General features: G+C 47.9%; 1 protein-coding gene across 1 annotated transcript; it reads left to right on the top strand.

Annotated features, from left to right (window-relative positions):
- Positions 1 to 2,323: 2,323 nt before the first annotated feature.
- On the top strand, positions 2,324 to 19,376 carry HEATR9 (HEAT repeat containing 9). The gene is made up of 15 exons (XM_006056213.4): positions 2,324 to 2,870; positions 4,026 to 4,075; positions 6,256 to 6,437; positions 6,686 to 6,812; positions 7,030 to 7,086; positions 7,286 to 7,342; positions 7,944 to 8,001; positions 8,377 to 8,507; positions 13,968 to 14,150; positions 14,522 to 14,614; positions 14,706 to 14,825; positions 17,678 to 17,751; positions 18,231 to 18,282; positions 18,714 to 18,800; positions 19,008 to 19,376. Exons 1-15 carry the CDS (start codon positions 2,783 to 2,785, stop codon positions 19,374 to 19,376), a joined length of 1,728 nt encoding a protein of 575 aa, XP_006056275.3. The 5' UTR covers positions 2,324 to 2,782.
- The last annotated feature ends 2,039 nt before the right edge of the window (positions 19,377 to 21,415 follow it).

Raw genomic sequence — 21,415 nt, 5'->3', positions numbered from 1 at the left:
CCATCCTTCCTCCTCATAACCCTTTGGGACAGGTAGTATTACTAACCCTGTTTATAGTGGGGGAAAACCCTTGGCAGGAGATGGAAATAACTTGCCCAAGGCCCCAAAGCAAAAAAAAAAAAAAAAAAAAAGAGCAGGGGGGTGGTGGGAGGGGGTACAATGAACATTTAGACCCACCAGGTCCAAGGTCTAGTGCCAAAGCTGAAGTTTTTTTTCTCTTCCATCTTCAATCTGCAAAATTTCAAACCTACTGAAATTTGCAAGAATATACTTTCCATATAGATTCAAATATTACTTTATCTATGTGCTTTACCTGTGCATATATGTGCATGTGTGACACACATGTGTCATATGGATGGTTGGCATACACATTTTTTTCTGAAATAAATGTTGCAGATATCATTTCCCCCTTAACAGTTTGTGTACATCTCCTAGTAACAAGACATTCTGCAGAACCACAGAATGAGTAGCATTTAACACTGGTAAGGTATTAATTTCTCACATACCATCCATGATCAAATCCTCACAACTGTTCAGTAATGCCCTTTATAGTCATTATTCTTTTTTAATCCAGGATCCAATTACAAGTACATATTGAATTTAGCTAACATGTCCTTTAACAGACTTTGTCTTTAAGTACATTGTTATTTTCGTAGGAATTCAGATTGGATTTTTGTAGAATATTTTTTGAGAGGGCTTTGTTTGCTTCTCCATAAGGAGATTCAGCTTGAATATTTTCGGCGGAAAGCCACAAGGTGACGCTGTCTTTCTCAATGCGGCCCATCAGGGCACATGATGTCAGCTTACTGGAAGTGATGGCCCAGTCGGAGAACTTAGTGGCCGCGGGTTCTCAGAGCGAGCTGCCCACTGTGTGCCCACTGTGCCCACTCTATGCCAAGCGTTGGGGTGCGGTGTAGCAATCACTGCAAGCAATAAAAAGAATTCTCTGTGGTTCAAATGACACAGAACCTTCAACCGGAAGCAGTGGCTCAGCAAGCAGGACTCTGCAGTCGGGGGCTGCTGGTGGCAATGCAAGCTGATTACAGCTGATAGACTTTGAGATAAAATCTGTAAAGGGATGACATTTCTCCTTATCAATGTTAATTGAGTGTCTATCCACATTTGCATTTTTATTATTGCTGTTCATATTTTTTTTAATAGTTCAAGGGTTTCTTTTATTTTTTAATTTTTGGCAGCACCATACAGCATGTGGGATCTTAGTTTCCCAACCAGGCATCGCACCTGTGTCCCCTGCAGAGCAAACATGGAGTCTTAACCACCGGACCATGTTAGGAAAATTTAAATGGAGGTAGTCTTGTTCAGGCTTCAGATTGCTGTCATTTGGGACTTCCCAGCTTTCAAGTCTGGATGCACGTTTTCAGTTCAAGTTGGTGATGTATATGCTATTACCTTTTCCTGTTGTTTTTATTTTTCTTTTAATGACTGTATATTGAAATTAAACCAAACAATTCTCTATTAAATATTGGAATTGCATATTGTGTGTTTGTATCAAGTGGTTTCTGTTAGCAAAGCCTTCAAGCCTAAAACAAAAGTAAAACTTTTAGCAAAACAGACCACCAGGGAAGTCCTCATATAGTTTTAAAAACTCACATTTTTTTTTCTAAAATGACATAAAATAAATGTGTTCGTGAACAACAACCCAAAGACTTCTACCTCTTGCTGCCAAAGAAGGAGGTATGTGTATGATTGGGAGAAGGGATAGTTAGGGAGTTTGGGATGGACATGTACACACTGCTATATTTAAAATGGATAATCAACAAGGACCTCCTGTATAGCACAGGGAACTCGGCTCAATGTTGTGTGGCAGCCTGGATGGCAGGGGAGTCTGGGGGAGAGGGATACATGTATATGTATGGCTGAGACACTTCACTGTTCACCTGAAGCCATCACACCATTGTTTGTTTTTTAATTATATTTATTTTAATTGGAGGCTAATTACTTTACACTATTGTAGTGGTTTTTGCCATACATGGACATGAATCAGCCACGGGTGTACATGTGTTCCCCATCCTGAACCCCCCTCCTACCTCCCTCCCCACCCCATCCCTCAGGGTCGTCCCAGTGCACCAGCCCTGAGCGCCCTGTCTCATGCATCGAACCTGGACTGGCGATCTATTTCACATATGATAATATACATGTTTCAATGCTATTCTCTCAGATCATCCCACCTTCGCCTTCTCCCACAGAGTCCAAAAATTCTGTTCTTTACATCTGTGTCTCTTTTGCTGTCTTGCAGATAGGGTCATCATTACCATCTTTCTAAATTCCATATATATGCGTTAATATACTATATTGGCACACCATTTTTTGTTAATCAGCTATACCCCAATACAAAATGAAAAGTTTTTGAAAATTTAAAAAACTTCAGAGGAGACAAAAAAATAACAAGGGCTACGTAAGCTTGAGGTTCATTAAGTGCTTTGACTTTTTTTCTAATTTATGCCTCACCACTGCCCCTCGAGCTCACCAGACAGGCATGGCTTTCCTCCTTTCAGATGAGGAAAGTGAACCTCCCAGAGGGAAAGCGACTGGCTCAAGCCACAGGCCAGTAGATGCCAGGGCTGGGGCTCCAGAGTAGAACCAGAGTGTTCCATGCACCTAGGTGATCTTTTCACTCAACACTCGGAGGCTTCTAGCTCTAGAAGCCCAGACACCTCACCAGTCCCTCTTGTGCCACAGACGAGAGGTCTTCCCGAGCTCTGCCCCAACTCTCACAAAGGAGCAGTCCCTGTAGTCCCTGCCCGCCCCCCAGGAGAAGAGGATGGCCTACGAAAAATCAGTCAACATCTCTGACATCAACAGGGCGATGTTCAACTGCCCATGGCTGGAATATCCAGGAAGGACCAAAGGTGAGGTTAGAATGGACAAGAGTGGAGTCAGGGATAGGGACCTGAAAAGGAAAGCTCCCTGGCCCTCACTCCCAGGCAGGAGTCTGGGTGATGTCAGCAAATCTATGGGCAGAGTCAGGGCAGATCCTTGGGTACTTTCAAGGCTCTGTACACCCCTCAAGGTAAGTTTCCAGGGCCCTCTAGGGTGGGATGTCTCTGCGACTCCCCAGCTTCTGCTTCCTCACCTGCTCTGCACTCGCACAACGCCAAGGTTTCAAGGTGTTCCTCTTGCCCACTGTTCTTCTCATCTGTCTGGCTACCTCTCGTACTTGCACTGAAGACTCAGCTTGTGGATAATCTCCTCTGGAAACCCTCCCTGCTCCTCCCCACCAGGTTAGGACCCCTCATCAAGACCACCTATGCCTTTATCCATCCTCACATTTATTTCCCTTTCTTAATCCCCAGAAAATGATTCTATCTCACCAGTAGACCATTGGTTCTGAAAATATGTTCCCAGGATCAGCAGCATCAGTATCTTGTTAGAAATGCAACTTCTCAGGATTTACCTGGCGATCCAGGGGTTGACTCTGTGCCACCAATGCAGAGGGCAGGGGTTCGATCTCTGGTCAGGGAACTAAGATCCCACATGCCACTCAGCATGGCCAAAACAAGCAAACAAAAAGCAAGATCTCCAGTTTTTTCTAGTGTCACTCAAGTTTGAGAACCACTGACCATTTTTACATTAGAATCCTTTGGGAAGCTTTCTAAAATGCCTAGGTCCCTTCCTCAGACAATCTGATTCAATTAGTCTGATGCAGGACTGGGCCATGTTAAAAAATTCCCTCAAATAATTCTAATACGCAGCCAGGGATGAGAACCACTCTGCCAGACCAGAGTGTCTCCAATTTCAACATGCGTAGGAATCTTACTCAAATAAAGATCCTGACTTAGTAGGCCTGAGAGATTCTGCAAGAAGCTTCCAGGCTATGGCAATGCTGCTATTGCACAGACCAAGACACCAGAAATGTACGAGTCCCTTAAGGACAGGAATTATGGCTTCTTTACCTCCCCAGTGCCTGATATCATGTTTGCTAAATGCTAATGCTCGATAAATGAATGCCCGGAAAGACAACTCTTCAACTCACCCTTGTCCATGTGGTCTCCTTTGCACAACAGAACTCAGAAGAGCTGCAGCTCCTGTCCTACTTCCCTGGTCCTGTCACCAGGTAAGACCCCTGACTTCCGCCACCCTGGGAGCCTTGTTGGAGGAAGAAGGTCAGCAGACCATCCCTTCCCATTAAGGCTAGTTCATAGAACCCTACAGGCTCCCTGGTGGCTCAGATGGTAAAGAAACCACCTGCCAATGCAGGAGACCTGGGTCCGATCCCTGGGTTGGGAAGATCCTCTGGAGAAAGGCATGGCTACCTCCTCCAGTATTCTTGCCTGGAGAATTCCATGGACAGGGGAGCCTGGCAGGCAACAGACCATGTGGCCGCAGAGTCGGACACGACTGAATGACTAACACAAACACATACTTAGAACTCTATACTCTCACCCCTGGGAATGCCACTAACTCTGTGTGACCTTGGACAAGTGGCTTTCCCTCCCTGACCCGCAGGAGTAGCCGCTATCACAAGTCAACCTCTGTCCGGCTCCCTTTGTCGAGTGGCTATGAGATAACATCTGTAAGGTTTTGGCTGTGCAGGCAGTTGCTTAATAATGAGTTATTTTTGAATTTCAGATAAACAATGAATTTTTTTCAACATGCCTATGTCCTAAATATTGCCTTCACTGCCTGGAATCAAAATTCAATGGGCCATCCTGGAGTGTTCTGTTTGTTTGTTCTTAACTGAAGTAGAGAAGTTTATTTATTTGGCTGCTCTGGGCCTTGGTTGTGGCATGTGGGATCTAGTTCCCTGACCAGGGATTGACCACCACCTACCACGGCCGGGTGCCCTGCAATGAAAGCTTGGAATCGTAGCCACTGGGCCACCAGGGAAATCTCAATCCTGTTTTTATTTGTTCGGTCCTTACAAAATCTGACAACCCTGCTTATAGTGAGTCAATGCCCCATTTTCTGAGGTCACAACAATCACCTGCGAACTCATTATGATGGTCTCAGTCACCCCACTGGGAACCACTAGGCTGAGCCCTTTTTCAGAGAGTTGTTGTAGAGACAGGAAGGCTTGAGAAGAGACAAGAATGAATCCTTGTCAAATCTTCAGAGAAATCCCCTGACCCATCTAAAACCCTTGGCCACAACCAGAGCTTCAGTTTCACAAGTGTCTAAGACAGATTATTTGAAGAAATCCTGTTTTTCCAATGAAACTATTAAGTTCCATGAGGACAGGAATGATAACTGTCTCCCCAGCACTGAGCACTTGGCACATAGTAGGTGCTCAATAAAAATCTGTCGAATGCCTGAGTGGATGAGCAGGAGCCCAAAACACCCCTCTCTTTACTCCACATCTCCCCTGTCTCTGGCCTTTTCATCTCCTCGCCCAGATGACCTTTTTTTTTTCTTTTTGGTTGCACAAGGTCTTCATTGCTGCACACGGGCTTTCCCTAGTTATGGGAAGTGAGAGCTACTGTCCACTGCGGGCTTCTTACTGCGGTGGCTCCTCTTGTCGCGGCTAATGGGCTCTAGAGCGCAGGCTCTGTAGCTGTGGCAGATGGGCTTAGTTGCTCCTTCGTATGTGGGGTCTGCCCGGACCAGGGATCGAGCCTGTGTCCCCTGCATTGGCAGGCAGATTCTTATCCACTGGACCACCAGGAAGTCCCCAGGCGACTTTCTCAAAGTCCTTTGAAATTCTAAACTAACTGAACTGTGGACAGTTGCCCCTTGGTATCCACAGGGGATACCAAGCTCCACGGATACTCAAGTCTGTTGTATAAAATGGAGTGGTGTTTGCATGTAGCCTACACACATCCTCTCTAGATTATTTATAATACCTAATACAATGTAAATGGTATGTAAAGAGTTACCAGGTACATGGCAAATTCAAGTTTTGCTTTGGGGAACTTCTTAGAATTTTTTTTCCCCAAATATTTTGAGCCCATGGTTGGTTGAATCCATGGATGTGGAACCTGTGGATACAGTGGGCCAACTGTACTCAGATCAACTTACAGACCAACAACGGTTTCCCAGTCTTTAGGTCATTAGTCCTTCACAACCACCTTGGGAGGGGTGCAGAACAAGGATGATTAGCCCCATTTTGCAGATGAGAAGACTGAGACCTTGGTAGGGTAAAGTCACTTGCCCGAGTCACACGGTTGGTTAGGAGCTGGCTGTGTTTTCAGGACGAGAGGCTGAAGGGTATTTCCCTCGTCTAGTCCCTGCTCACCCTGGCCCTCTTGCTGGCTGAGAAATGTCCCCTGTGGCTCTGACACTCACACCTGCCTCCAGGCACCAAAGGAAGAGTTTCCCCCAAGTCCAGAGTGCTGGAGGGAGCACCCGAGCAAGCCGAATGCCGTGCCTTACTGCTACTACAAGAAGCCCGAGCTGTACACGCACTGGTATACCCTGTATGATCACCGAAAGGAACGGGAGGCCCAGAAGACGCTGCGGAAAATGAGAGATCACCCCAGGTGTGTTTCGGCCCTTCCTGTTCTCCACGCCTTCCCCATCGTCTAGGAAAGGACAGGAAGAGAAGAAAAAGGTGGAGTGGGGCTGGGGGGCTGGGGTGGGGCAAATCAGCCTACAGACCCCCGAGGAGACCCTGGGGTAGATGGAAGCTGATCTGAGCTGGGCTGAGGACCAGAGGCAGAGGAGAGTCTGTGAAGTAAGGAGGAAGGGAATGAAGGGACCAGGGCTACCTGTGTGATTTCTCCCACAGGTACCTCAAGGAGGGTACCCTCAGCCAAAAGCTCCATCTTCCCATGAGCAAGCTGACTCGCAGGTCTCCGGTGGAGTCCAAGCCCTTAGACCCTGCTGGGGAGCCCCTGAAGTGGCAAAGGTTAAAGGTCAGGGGCCATGGCAGGGGCCGGGGCAGAATGGGGAGACTCTTTCTGAGGATGCCTTTACCTCAGGCTCACACTATCCTTCCACCCTCAGACCCTGCCGGCAAAATGGAGTGGGGGGAGGAGAGTGGATTGGGTGAGCTCCTTCCACTTTGAAGGAAGCATAGTAGAACTATATTTGTCCCTTTCTTCCCTTTCACTGGCTTCCCTGGATGGGCAGGAACTCACAGAAAGCCTGAAATCTCCCAGGGAGGATGAGCAGCTCTATGCAGCACAGGTGAGAAGTGGCAAGGGTGGAGGGGTGTGGTTACAGGCCAGGTAGGAGTTGGCTGAGCTGGTGAGGAGAAAGATGCTGGAGGTGGAGGGCAGGGAGGGAGTGATGTTCCAAGAACAACCTCCAGCAGTGTCCAGAAGGTGGCAGCTCGTGGCGGTGGTGTCCAAGCTCTCTTCCTTTTCCTCTGCCCCTGTTCCTGCAGGCTCTGGGGTGCCTGGGGGTCAGAGACAAGCTTGTCATGGACACACTGTGTCAGATGGTGAGTCTGGGGCTGCACGGAGTCCAGGAGAGGAGGACACAGGGCCCGCGGTCTGCAGAGCCTTGGGACCTGAGCACAGACAGGGCCCACCAGGGTCAAGGACGATGGGTCAGATGCCAGAAGGAGGCAGCCGCCTTGTGCGACATACGCCCATCTCATGCCCTTGGCTTCTTTAAAGGGCAGCTTGATCTTAAAGGAGGGGGAAGGGGGGATCTGAAGATACCCTTTGTCTGACAGAGAAGTTGACTTTGGGGGTGGGGGTGGACTGTGTTCTTACCCATAATCTCATTTAAATCTTCTGATACTAGAACTAGTTAGCAGGAGCTGCATTGTTCTAATGAGAAAATGAAAGCTCCGAGAGGCCAGGTGACCTGCCCTCAGCCTCATGGCTATCAGACACCATATAGTGAGGTGAACAAAAGTCTTACTTCTAAGTTATGGTCCTTCCATCGCATCACCCTGCCTGTGCCCGTGTTTGAACGTAAACAGGTCACTCGGTTTCCTCATCTGTAAAATGAAAAGTTAAGCTGAGCTGATCCTGAAAGCTCCTGATAGTCCACCACCTTAGGGCACGTTCCCACCCCCTACCCCCTTAAATCAGGCCCAAGCTGGTCCGGAGAAAGTGCAATATGAGGCCTGTCGAACCCTGGCCATCCTGGGTGAGTAGGTCCTCCCCTGGGTGGGAGTAGGGGCAGGGGAGGAAGCAGGCAGTGTAGCCGCAATCCACCTTTAGGGAAGGACAGGAGGCAGTGGACGGCGCCCCCACTGCAACCCAGTCATTGGCAGGTCTGGGAGTGATCCGAGGGATTGTTGGGCAGAGCGAGGAAGGTGGGGTGAAGAGGGAGAAGAGGTGGGAGGGAGACAGAGAGCAGGCTCTGGGAACTGCGGTCACGCTCAGCCAGCTGCTCTGGTGTCCTGGGGGGATGGCCGACCGTGGGGCCAAGGTTGTGAGGACGCAGAGAAGTCAGGTGGAATCTGGCAGAGAGGAGCCGCCCCAGAGGCTCCGCCCTGACCTGAGGCTCCTCCCTGTCCAGGATGCCTGAAAAAGCGTGTGATCCAAACTCTCATCAAGAAGTTGAAGGGGCAAAATGAGGGGCAGAGGATGGATACTCTGATAGCACTTCGGACAGCTCTGAGTTCCTGGGCTGCTGTCCCCAGAGATCAGGTGACTGTGGGGGAAGAGTCAGTCCCCGGGGCAAGGTTGGACAGGTCATCAATGGTGCTGGCTGGGGGTTAAGCTGGGGAGAGGGTACCTAGCTCCTAGCTCTGATAAGGGGGGGACGATGTCCTTGTGGAGTCCCCTGTGGAATAGGTTGCCTGGACAGAATCATTGGCGTAGCTCCTGAACTGGTCATACCACCTCTGAAAAGCCAGCTTTCAGAGTTGTCATTTGTCCTTCTCTAAAATGGATATAGTAGTTATAGCATCGTTGAGAAGATTAAATGAGATAGCATATGTAAAGCACCTACTTCAATGCCTAGATTATTTTTTTTATATTTATTTATGTATTTGGCTGCACCAGGTCTTATTTGAGCCATGCAAACTCTTAGTTGTGGCACGTGGGATCTAGTTCCCCGTTCAGGGATCGAACCTGGGCCCACTGCCTCGTGAGTGTGGAGTCTTAGCCACTGGTCTCCATGGAAGTCCCAGTGCCTGTGCTCTTTCAGTGACCACGCCTCATTATTATCATCATCCTTAAAATAACCTGTTAAAGGAAAACCTCTGCCCAGAGGGGACAGGGACCAAGAAAGTCTGCTGACACTACTTGAGATTTTTCCCCTTTAGGGTCCTCTTATTTTGACCCCCTCACTGTTCCACATGAAATAGAATTCATTACATCCACTTACTCAACAAACATATTGAACAGCTATCATGGGCCAGACATCATCCTAGGCCCTTGGGATATGTCAGCAAACCAAAGCAGGCAGAGATCTCAGCTTTTGGTAGAGCTTACATTCCAGTGGGGTGGGGGAAGGGGAAAGGGGAGACACGTGAAAGTGAAAGTCACCCAGTCGTGTCAGACTCTTTGCGACCCCATGGACTATACAGTCCATGGAATTCTCCAGGCCAGAATACTGGAGCGGGTAGCCTTTTCCTTCCCCAGGGGATCTTCCCAACCCAGGGATCGAACCTAGGTCTCCCTCATTGCTGGCAGATTCTTTACCAGCTGAGCCACAGGGGAAGCCCGGGGAGACACGTAATAACCAACAAATTTCATTATATAGTATGTTAGATACAGCAAGTGCAATGGAAGAATTATGTAGAGGGATGAGAGTGATTAGGATGATCAGGGATGAGAGTGATCAGGAATGCTGAGTGCAGATGGAATGAGTTGTGATTTTAAACACGGAGGACAGGGGAGGCCTCATGCGGAAGTCATCGTTTGAGCTCAAGCACGAAGGTGAGGGGTTAGCCTTGCAGATATCTGAGAGAAGGCATCCCCAGCAAAGGAAGAATCGAGGCAAAGTCCCGAAGGCAGGGGCAGGCTTGGTATGGGCAAGAAACAGCAAGGAGGCCATGTGACAGAAGTGGAGTGGGAACAGAGAAAGCAAGAGGAAATGAAGTTGGGTCAGAGGCGCTAACAGGAGACTAGCACATATGTGGCCTTCTGGATGACTTTACATACTTGAGCTTTTCTTCTGAGTGGAATAGGTTTTTGAACAAAGCAATGATGTGATCTAACTTATGTTTCAAAAGTTCACTCTGGGGGACTTCCCTGGTGGTCCAGTGGTTAAGACTCTGCGCTCCCAATGCAGGGGGCCTGGGTCCAATCCCTGGTTGATCCCTGGTCGGGGAACTAAAATCCCTTATGTGGCACAGTGGCCAAAAAAAAAAAAAGGTTCACTGCGACTGCTATGTTGAAGAAAGATGGGCAGGGGATGAAAGGCAAAAGTGGAAGCAGAGAGACAGTTGTGCTCAGTCACTTCAGTCGTGTCCGACTCTCTGCGACCCCATGGACCATGGCCTGCCAGGCTCCTCTGTCCATGGGATTCTCCAGGCAAGAACACTGGAGTGGGTTGCCATTTCCTTCTCCAGCGATAAAGTATGAAGTGAGTGAAGGGAGTGAAGTGAAGTTACTCAGTCGTGTCCGACTCTTTGCGACCCCATGGACTGTAACCTCCCAGGCTCCTCCATCCATGGGATTTTCCAGGCAAGAGTACTGGAGTGGGGTGCCATTTCCTTCTCCAGAGAGACCAGTTAGGAGTTGTTAAAGCAACCTCGTGAGACACGATGGTGGCTTGGACCACAGTGGTTGCAGTGGGGTTGGTAAGCAGTTTTAAGTTCTGAATATGTATATATGTATTAATATTTATTGGTTTGTTTTGGCTGTGTCGGGTCTTGGTCGCAGCATGCAGGATCTTGTAGTTGCAGCATGTGGGATCTAGTTCCCTGAACAGGGATCAAACCCAGGCCCCCTTCATTGGGAGTGTGGAGTCTCAGCCACTGGACCACAAGGGAAATCCCCTGCATATATTTTTAAAGTAAAACTCTGACAGGTTAAATGTGAGCTGTTAGAGAAAGTGAGGCAACAAGGAGGAAGCCGAGGCTTTTGGCCTAGAAACTGAAAGGATGGAGTTGTCATCAACCAAGAAGGAGAATGAGTTTCCCTGATAGCTCAGTTGATAAAGAATCTGCCTGCAATGCAGGAGACCCCGGTTCAATTCCTGGGTCAGGAAGATCCCCTGGAGACAGGATAGACTACCCACTCCAATATTCTTGGGCTTCCTTTGTGGCTCAGCTGGTAAAGAATCTGCCGGCAGTGCCAGAGACCTGGGTTCAGTCCCTGGGTTGGGAAGATTCCCTGGAGAAGGGAAAGGCTACCCACTCCAGTATTCTGGCCTGGAGAATTCCATGGACTGTATAGTCCATGGGGACAGGACTGAGCAACTTTCACTTCACTTCAAGATGGAGAAAGCTGCACATGCAACCAGCTTGGAGGTAATATCAGAAGTCCAGCTGTGGACAAGTTATGTTTGTGATGTCTTCTGGACATCCAAAGGAAACAACAAATAAGCAGCTGGATATACAATTTGGAGTTCAGAAGGCTGAACTAGTGGGAGAAATCTATGAATTGCCAGCATATAGGTAGCATATCATGTCATTCAACAAGATGAGATCACTAAGAACCAAGAATCGAGGCTTGGGGCACCCCAGTGTTAAGAGGTCAGAGATAAGAGGAAGAACCAGTAAATACTAAGAAGTAGCCAACAGGTAGGAAGACAACCAATAGAATGGCATACTGAAAATCAAGTAAAGAACATTTATCAAGGAAAAGGAGACAGATCAACCATATCAAACAATATAAGGACTGAGAATCCATACAATGGATTTAACCATGTGGGGATCATTGATTATCTTAACAAGAACTATTCTGGTGGGGCAGTGAAAGTCTGAATGGAGTAGGGTTAAGAGAAAATGGGAGGAAAGAAGGGCAAGATGGCAAGAATAGGCAACTGTCCAAGTTTTCCTGGATAAAGCTGTAGTCAGCAGCAGGGGTGACTTCTAGAAAGAGAAAAAATAGCAGCCTGTTTCAACGCTGAGGAGTAACGATCCAGTCATCAGGAAAATGATCGTTTTGAAGAGGGTGGGAAGAGTTGGGCAGCAACGTTCTTGAGAAGATGAGAAGGGATGAGAGCAAGCACATAAGAGATTGGCTTTATCTCTTTTAATACTTTTATTTATTTGGCCACACCAAGTCTTGGTTGTGGCATGTGGGATCTCTAGTCGCATGTGGACTCTTCGTGGCAGCATGTGGGCTCTAGTTTCCTGACCAGAGATCGAACCTGGGCCCCCTACAATGGGAGTACGCAATCCTAGCCACCAGACCCCCAGGAAAGTCCCCAAGATTGATGTTTTTAGATAGATGGTCATGGTCCACAGTAACGTGGAAAGGAAGGAATATGGGTGCAGGTGTTGAAAGTTGGACAGAAGTGGTGGTAAGTGTCTCTGGAACTTCTTTTCTAGTTGCTTTTATTTTGCTCAATAAAGTAGGAAGCAAGGTCATCAACTTAAGAGAATAGAGAAAGAAGTGTTAGAGGGTCCAGAGGAAGGAATATGAATTAGGAAGGTGGGAAAGAGAACTGCCCAGGGAAAAGTAGTCTGACCATTAGGCATCATTAAGGGTCTACATACGGTTTGTGTTCATATATTTCAAGCAAGATTAGTCATCATAACTTTGATTTCCTCTGGGAAGTGCAGGCATAGACTCGGTGGAGAGTTTAGTACAATAAAGAGGGGGTAAAGGAGTTCAGGGACCATGGAATTGAAGCTGGATAAAAAGGGAAGAAAGTGAGGAGGAGGGCAGAGTTGCTCAATGAATTGTTAGTCTTCATGCAGTCCAACAACTTTTTTAATAGAGTGATGTATTAGCATTAAATCTACAAAAAACATTCACTTTCATTTTTATTTATAAGAATCTGAAAGTAAGGAATATAAAAGTTATAGATAAATTCTTTCATTAAGAAAAGTTTAAAAAATAAAAAAGCAACGGAGATAACACAATATGCCTAAGTGATAGATCCGACCATGTACTTTTATAAACCCTCACAATCCCCCACATATACATCTATACTTACATAAAAGAACTCATCTTTTATGTAATAGCCAAGTAAAAACTCCCAATTCCTGTTTAGAAGAATTCAATTAACAACAGGAATAAATAAAAGCACTCTGACCACACTATACAAATGTAAGGGACTTTTATAGACAATTTACGATAGAAAAAAATACATGAATAACTAACCCACATATATATTCACGTACGGGTAATGAAATAAGTTAAAAGTAAAGCTATTTAATATACTCCTTTTTAAAAAATTCATTGGCATATAGTTGCTTTACAATGTTATGTTTTCACTGTACAGCAAAGTGAATCAGTCATTCGTATATATTGTTGCTGTTTAGTCAACAAACTTGGACAAAACATGTCCAACACTTTGGCAGCTCCATGGACTGCAGCCCACCAGGCTCCTCTGTCCATTGGATTTTCCAGGCAAGAATACTGGAGTGGGTTGCCATTTCCCTTTCCAGGGGATCTTCCCAACCCAGGGATCAAACCCATGTCTCCTGCATTGGCAGGCAAGTTCTTCACCACTGGGCCACCAGGGAAGCCCCGTACATACTTTTTTGGAATTCCTCCCCACTTAGGTCATCACACAGCACTGAGTAGAGTTCCCTGTGCTATACAGTAGGTATAACAATAACTGCTGACATCAGAGGAGAACCAGAAAGACAGGAGGAGAGGGAGTCAGAGAAAAGCTGCAGTAACGGGTAACGATGAGTCCCTCTGTGGGAATTAACGGCTGACGTAGCGCCAAGGACAAGGTTATGGGAGGAGAGGCGTCAGGGCAATGACCTGTGTATGTTTTTCAAATGCTAAGAGCTGAGACAGCAGAAGTATTAAAGAGAGTAACGCCGACCCACCCACAAGAAAAAGTCATAGAGAAGTGAAAGGCTGTGAGCTGGGAGCAAGTAGACGGCAGCAAGAAGGGAAGTGGGTAAACTAAGCTCTTGACAGGAGATTCCTTCTAGGGAAGAGGGAGAAGGGGCTGGAAGCAGTCTTGAATTGCCCTCCTCACAAAGCCTGGCCAGAGACCTAGTCCAACCGGCCCGTCTCCCTCTCAAGAGGACTCAGGTGGAGGATGAAGAGAAGCTGGTGCTGGCGCTGCTGATGCTGATAAAGAAGTCAGGGAACAAGGCGGCGGCGGAGGCGGCCCTGTGCTTGGGGTTCCTGAGGCCCCACAGCAATGTGGCCCGAGAGTACTTGCTGCAATGCCTGTGTCAAGGGCCGAAGACCCAGCAGATGAAGGTGTGAGGGGCGGGGGGCCAGGCTCCCCGGGGAGCTCTGGGGAAACGGTGCTGACTCTGCTGGGCTCTGGACCCTGTCATCCTCATCCCAGAGAAAAGGAGCTTCAGCAGGGAGCACCGCAGGGTCCTCTGTGTGTTTGTGAATATGTATGTGGGTCACGTGGGCGTAAGTGGACACAGATCTGTGTATATGCCATTCATTCACGTATGGGCACATGTGCACACACGTGAACTTGCGCTGTCACTCATGAGGCCAAGAGGGAGGAGAAAGGACTCTGCCTGTTTCCTACAAGTTCCAGCCCTCAAGCGTGCTTGGCCATCCAAATGCCTCTTGGTCTGGTATACGCCAGCCCGCCCTGCCCGCCCCCACAGGCACTCACCGTGCTGGTCAAGATAATGGGCGTGCGCTCAGCCACAGTTGTCAGGAGCATCCTGGACCAGCTGTCCTGTTCCAGCGTCCTGGAGGTAAGCTCTCAACTGCCTAGTACCCTTCCTGCTCCAGCACAAGGATGTGCTGGGGGATGAGGAAGGCGGTCTGTCCTGTGTCTGCCCTCAGCACCGTTTTGAAGCTACGCAGATGCTCAAGGCCATAGGGCTGGAATGGATCCAGGCACATGGTCTGGAAGAACTCACATTTGACCTACTCAGGAGAAAGACATATAATGAACCCTTCTTCGTAAGTGAGACCAACACTCCCAAGCCCAGGCAGCCCAAACCTGTCTCTTCACCTTTCTCTAAAGGACCCCCACCCTGCCTTGGCTCCCACCACACTGCCCCCCAAAGTTCAGTTCAGTTCAGTTCAGTCGCTCAGTTGTGTCCAACTTTTTGCAACCCAATGCACTGCAGCAAGCCAGGCTTCCCTGTCCATCACCAACTCCTGGAGCTTGCTCAAATTCATGTCTATCGAGTCAGTGATGCCATCCACCACCTCATCCTCTATCGTCCCCTTCTCCTCCTGCCTGCAATCTTTCCCAACATTAGGGTCTTTTCCAACGAGTCACTTCTTCATATCAGGTGGCCAAAGTATTGGAGCTTCAGCTTCAGCATCAGTCCTTCCAATGAATATTCAGGACTGATTTCCTTTAGGATTGACTGGTTTGATCTCCTTGCAGTTCAAGGGACTCTCAAGAGTCTTCTCTAACACCACAGTTCAAAAGCATCAATTCTTCAGCACTCAGCTTTCTTTATTGTCCAACTCTCACATTCATACATGACCACTGGAAAAACCATAGCTTTGACTATGTGACCCTTTGTCAATGAAGTAATGTTTCTGCTTTTTAATATGCTGTCTAGGTTGGTCATAGCTTTTCTTCCAAGGAGCAATTATCTTTTGATTTTGTGACTGCAGTCACCATCTGCAGTGATTCTGGCACCCAAGAAAATAAAGTCTGTCACTGTTTCCATTGTTTCCCCATCTATTTGCCATGAACTGATGGGACATGAACTGATGGGATGCCATGATCTTAGTTTTTTGTATGTTGAGTTTAAAGCCAGCTTTTTCACTCTTCTCTTTCACTTTCATCAAGAGGCTCTTCAGTTCCTCTTTGCTTTCCGTCATAAGGTTGGTGTCATCTGCATATCTGAGGTTATTGATATTTCTCCCACCAATCTTGATTCCAGCTTGTGTTTCATCCAGTCCAGCATTTCGCATGATATACTCTGCATATAAATTAAATAAGCAAGGTAACAAAATACAACAGCCTTGACATACTCCTTTCCCAATTTGGAACCAGTCCGTTGTTTCACGTCTGGTTCTAACTGTTGCTTCTTGACCTGAATACAGATTTCTTAGGAGGCAGGTCAGGTGGTCTGGTATTGTCTCTTTAAGAATTTTCCACCAGTTTGTTGTGATCCACACAGTCAAAGGCTTTGGCGTAGTCAGTGAAGCAGAAGTAAGTGTTCTTCTGGAATTCTCGCTTTTTCTATGATCCACCAGATGTTGGAAATTTGATCTCTGGTTCCTCTGCCTTTTCTAAGTCCAGCCTGAACATCTGGAAGTTCTCGGTTCACATACTGTTGAACTTAGCTTGGAGAATTTTCAGCATTACTTTACTAGCATGTGAGATGAGTGCAATTGTGCAGTAGTTTGAACATTCTTTGGCATTGCCTTTCTTTGGGATTGGACTGAATCTTTTCCAGTCCTGTGGCCCCTGCTGTGTTTTCCAAATTTGCTGGCATATTGAGTGCAGCACTTTAACATCATTATCTTTTGGGATTTGAAATCACTCAGCTGGAATTCCATCACCTATACTAACATTGTTAATAGTGATGCTTCCTAAGGCCCTCTTGACTTCACACTCCACGATGTCTGGCTCCAGACAACACCATCATGGTTCTCTGGGTCGTTCAGATCTTTTTTGTATGGTTCTTCTGTGTATGCATGCCCCCCAAAGCGTGCGTCACATTTCCCAGAACACAGCTCCTGTCTCCAAGCCATCTGGCCTCTGTGTGGGCAATCCTCTCAGCTTAAAGTGTCTTGTTATTCTTCCCTTCCCTGAAAGGTGGAAAACTGCCTCTGCTTTCAGTCCCACTGGTAAGTAGCTGCTCTCTCTTACTGCCTATTAAAATACGATCACCCCTTCCAGACCAGCCCAGACAACACCTCCTATGGGAAGCTTTCCAATCACCACCAACAGAATCACCCTGCCTTCCCCTGCACTCCCTGGCTTTTACCTTTCTTAGAGCTTGCTACAAAGCCAGCCACAGCACTAAAGACATTTTTCTAAGCTGTGAATCAGATTGCAGCTCACCTCTGCAAAAAACTTCTCAGTTACTCCCCAAGCTCTCAGGAGGGCTTACACAGCCCTTCACCACCCAAGCCCTGTCTGACTCTTTACCCTCACCACACTCGTGCCCAGCCACGCATCAGCAGTGCTTAGGAGCAGCCTGTCCTGACTTATACCTGTGGTCCCAGTGTAATTGCTCAGAGTGTCCCACTCTGAAGACTCTGTATGGTCACCTAGCTAAACTGAACCATTTCCTGTTCCCTAACCTCTCTGTGCTCTCTCCTGCCTCCAGGCTTTTGTACCTGCTCTCCCTCTGCCCAGGGAAGTTGGCCCCCAGCCTCTCGGCCTGGTTAACTCCTACTCATGCCTCAGGTTTCAGCTGCAGCATCACTTCCTCCAGGAAGTCTTCCTGGAACTCAGACTGAGCTAGGAGACCCTCCTGTTGTCCCTGCATTCAGTTCAGGAGTCTGACTGCCTGTTCACTTGTCTGTTTCTCCCACCAGACTGTGAGCTCCCTGAGGCAAGGACCATCCACACAGCACAAAGTAAACTCTCAATGAAGGTTGATGGTCCAGTGGTTAAGACTTCACCTTCCAGTTCAGGGGTTGGGGTTCAATCCCTGGTCAGGGAGCTAGGATTCCACATGCCTTGCGGCCAAAAAACCAATACGTGAAACAGAAACAATACTGTAACAAATTTAATAAAGGCTAAAAAATGGTCCACATCAAAAAAAAAAAAAAAAGAGTGGGAAGCACTTAAGAGCACACCCCTGAGTTCCTGTCCCATCTTAATCTCTCTTCAGGCTATAAGGCAGGCTGTTGCTGAAACTGTGGAAGAGCTCAAGATGAAACCGATGATGTTGAACTTGGTGGAGGCGTGAGTGGCTCGGGCTGGGAGCTACCAGGGCCAAATCCTAGGCTGTGGGAAGGGGACAGAGGGTCAGTGAGAGCTGAGAACCTACTGCCTGGTCTCAGATCACACTGCCCAGGCCACTGGCCAAGTCACTCTTTGACCTCTGGGCTTTTCTTCATCTGTAAAAAGGGGCTGGTAATACCTACCACTCAGAGTTGCTATTTAAAGCTCAAGTTAAGATGAGGACTTGGAAGGGATTTGTAAATGGTAACGTTTTGGGCAAATGTGAGTCCTGATCATCACTCAGAGCCCCTTGGAAAACTGCTGTACTGACCTTTCCCCTCCCAGTCCCTTTCCTGACCCAAGAAACAAGAAGGGGACGTTAATGAAATTAACATCATTCATCAGCTTTATGCCTGAGTCACTCTGGACTGTAAGAAGCAGCCAGTCTTCCTCCCTTTCCCCTTAACTGGACCACAACACACTCACTCCCTTCTCTTCAGGCAGCTGATGAGCTCAAATACCATAGCACGCCAAGAAGCAGTCATCTCTCTGGTAAGGCCAGCTCCACAACTCTGACCAGATGTGTTGATGGCTGGGGGAGCGGGCGGTCCAGGAGAGCTACTGAGGGGAAGAAAGGGCTGCAAAGTGTGGGGAGGGGGTTTGCCAGCTTTTTTTAGACTTCCCACCGTACCAGGAGTTAAGGGAAAGCTTTTCTGCAGGACTGGAGCTGGGTATGAGAAGGGACAGGTGAAGGGTGTGAGGGGCATTGCTCAGATGTGACAGAAACTAGCTTGACTCTTCTGGTGAAAAAATTATACTGGAACCCAATGCAGAGGCAGGGCCTCAAAGGTAAGGAAGCAGCTGGGAAGCCACATCTCCTGTCCAGGGAAAGGGTCATCATGAGGGCACTAGAATGGAAGAGAGCATAGATGGGGCATCTTCCTGGGCCGGCTACTGAGGTGCCCTCATCCTGCCTCTGCCAGAGTGTCCTGGGGATCCGCAGCCCACAGGTGTTCCACTTGGTCCTGGACATGCTGGATGTGGAGAAGAACACGTCTGTGAAGAAGAGTGTAAGGCACCCCTGCCCTCCTCTTCCTCCAGCCTCTCCCACTCTCCACACACAACATGCCCTCTGACGGAGGGGAGGGGAATAAGCTCTTAGACATTGTTCCTTGACCTCATTCCCTGGGACTCAGAGTGACCTGTGGCCAGAACTCCCCTCCCCGCTCCCAGGGCTGGCCTGAAGGGAGCCAGCCACGGGGCTTGTTTCAATGCAGCTACAAGAAACATTAATTATTTTGGCCTCCATCGATCCCTGGATCCAAAACAAGCTAAAGAACAAGGTTCTCTTTGTATGTGAGATGCCAAAGACCAGCATGAAGGTGGAGTTCACAAGGTTCCGGAAAGAGCCAGAGAACCCTGAAGAGTCAAATATCCAAGACTTTAAACTTATAGAGCTGAACCCCTTGTTTCTTACAAAGTCCAGTGCCATGTTAGACCAACAGAAAAAGCTAAACCCCCAGAAAGTGTCTGATACCCCTGGCTTCCTACCCTCTTTCTCTATATCCCCCAAACACAAGTCACAGGGGTCCTGGACACAAGGGATCAGAAAACAGCTCCAGATCTTTGCTGAGACCCCCAACTAGGTCAGTTGTTTAGGTCGAGTCTCTGCTCTTTCCTTAAGGGTGTTTCTCAGGCTCGCCTGAGAAAATGATCAGTACTTATCTTCCATGAATAAATGAGCATCACTCTACCTACCATGATGGTTCCCTTCATCATGAGCTGCACTAAAACACATATCTTCTCACTCCTGGCCGGGCCTTCCTTGCTCTCAGCCACACGTCCTTTCCACGAGACAAACCTGCTCTGGATGGCCAGCCTGTCTTCCTACATCAAGTCCTTTGTCTGCACTCAGAATGTGCTGACAAAGCCAGAGCTGAGCCCCTGTCCAGAGGGGGCTGCTGAGGAGGAAAATGGGAGAAAATCCTGGAGAGCTTGGCTCTTGGGCCATTTCCTCTTACTAACTTGTCCTTCCCCACCACCCCATTTCCCTATTGGTGGTCAAGAGATAAATTAGGCTTAATTAAGACCAACCATCCTCTCCGCTGTCTCTTCTCTCACACCTGCTTTCCAACTCTCTTAGGGTCATTCCCTCTGACAGACTCTATTTACTCTCTAAGAAGTGCCTTAGTGCCTCCCTTATTTTACAAAATGCTTCAGTTTTCCTTGGCCAATAGGACTGGTCACACCAATCCCAACAAGCTATGTCCTCCATTAAAAGGAAAAGCCCAGACTCTGGAGTCAGACAAATCTGAAATCAAGTCCCAGGGTCCATCACTCACTCGATCTTCGACTGTGGAGAAGTTACTGAACCGTCCTCACCTACAAAATGAAGGGAATGCATACTACTTCTGAGGGCTCTTAGGATTACGTGCATGTGTGCAAAGTTGCTTCAATCGTGTCCCACTCTTGGCGATCCTATGGACCGTAGCCTGCCAGACTCCTCTGACCATGGGGATTCTCCAGGCAAAAATATTGGAGTGGGTTGCCATGCCCTCCTCCAGGGGATCTTCCCGACTTGAGGATTGAACCCGCATCTCTCACGTCTCCTGGTGCCGCCTGGGAAGTCAGAATAACACAGAACCTACTGGTGCCTGGTATTCCATAGAAGGCACTCAAGTGGAGATTTTTCTCCATTCCTCTCTTCAGTGTTGCCCTGTGAGCCTGTGACCACCAGAGATTTAAAAAGCTCTGCTACCTTCATTTACCCCTCCGATCTTATTGAGTGGTCAATGAGAGATCAAGTTCTTCCCATTGAGCTGCTGCTGCTGCTGCTGCTAAGTCGCAACCCCATAGATGGCAGCCCACCAGGCTCCGCCGTCCCTGGGGTTCTCCAGGCAAGAACACTGGAGTGGGTTGCCCTTTCCTTCTCCAATGCATGAAAATGAAAAGTGAAAGTGAAGTCACTCTGTCGTGTCCGACTCTTAGTGACCCCATGGACTGCAGCCTACCAGGCTCCTCCATTCATGGGATTTTCCAGGCAAGAGTGCTGGAGCAGGAAAGGCCAAAGTGAAACAAATGTTCCCTTCTACTGCCCTACATACCAGGTTCCAGAGTAGTCCAGTTATTCTGAATGCAGCATGGTATATGTCACTAAGATTTATCTGCCCACCTACCCTGCCACTTATAAATTCATGCTTTGCTTTACAGAATTTTAAGTAAAAACCAAAGGAATAGTATCACTATTCTGGGGTATAAGCAACACTGCCTCTAATAATGTGGCACAAAGGCCAAAGATGGGAAAATGATCTTTTCCTCTTTTGTCCACTCTGCAGTTTTGCACCAGTGAGCATCCTAACCTAAATTTCCCTGGGCCTTAACAGTGGGTACAAGTGAAAAGTGAAAGTGGGCTTCCCTGGTGGCTCAGACGGCAAAGAATATGCCTGCAATGAAAGAGCCCAGGGTTTGATCCCTGGGTCAGGAAGATCCCCTGGAGAAAGGAATGGCTACCCACTCCAGTATTCTTGCCTGGAGAATTCCATGGACAGAGGAGCCTGGCGGGCTACAGTCCACAGGGTCACAAAGAGTTGGATACAAGTGAGCAACTAACAGTTTTACACTTTAACAGCACGTGGGTACAAAATGAGTCCTTAACTGTATACTTTAGGCTCTCCACTCCTGCAAA

This window comes from Bubalus bubalis, chromosome 3, assembly GCF_019923935.1.
Source record: "Bubalus bubalis isolate 160015118507 breed Murrah chromosome 3, NDDB_SH_1, whole genome shotgun sequence".
NCBI classification, from domain to species: domain Eukaryota; kingdom Metazoa; phylum Chordata; class Mammalia; order Artiodactyla; family Bovidae; genus Bubalus; species Bubalus bubalis.
Note: the sequence above shows the minus strand (reverse complement) of the source record. Positions and strands in the feature narration are given on the sequence as shown.

Coding starts and splice junctions, on each gene's coding strand:
- HEATR9 (XM_006056213.4), top strand. CDS start 2,783: ATGGCCTACGAAAAATCAGTCAACATCTCTGACATCAACAGGGCGATG. Junction 8,508..13,967: donor CTGCTGTCCCCAGAGATCAG/GTGACTGTGGGG, acceptor CTCCCTCTCAAG/AGGACTCAGGTGGAGGATGA. Junction 18,801..19,007: donor ACACGTCTGTGAAGAAGAGT/GTAAGGCACCCC, acceptor GTTTCAATGCAG/CTACAAGAAACATTAATTAT.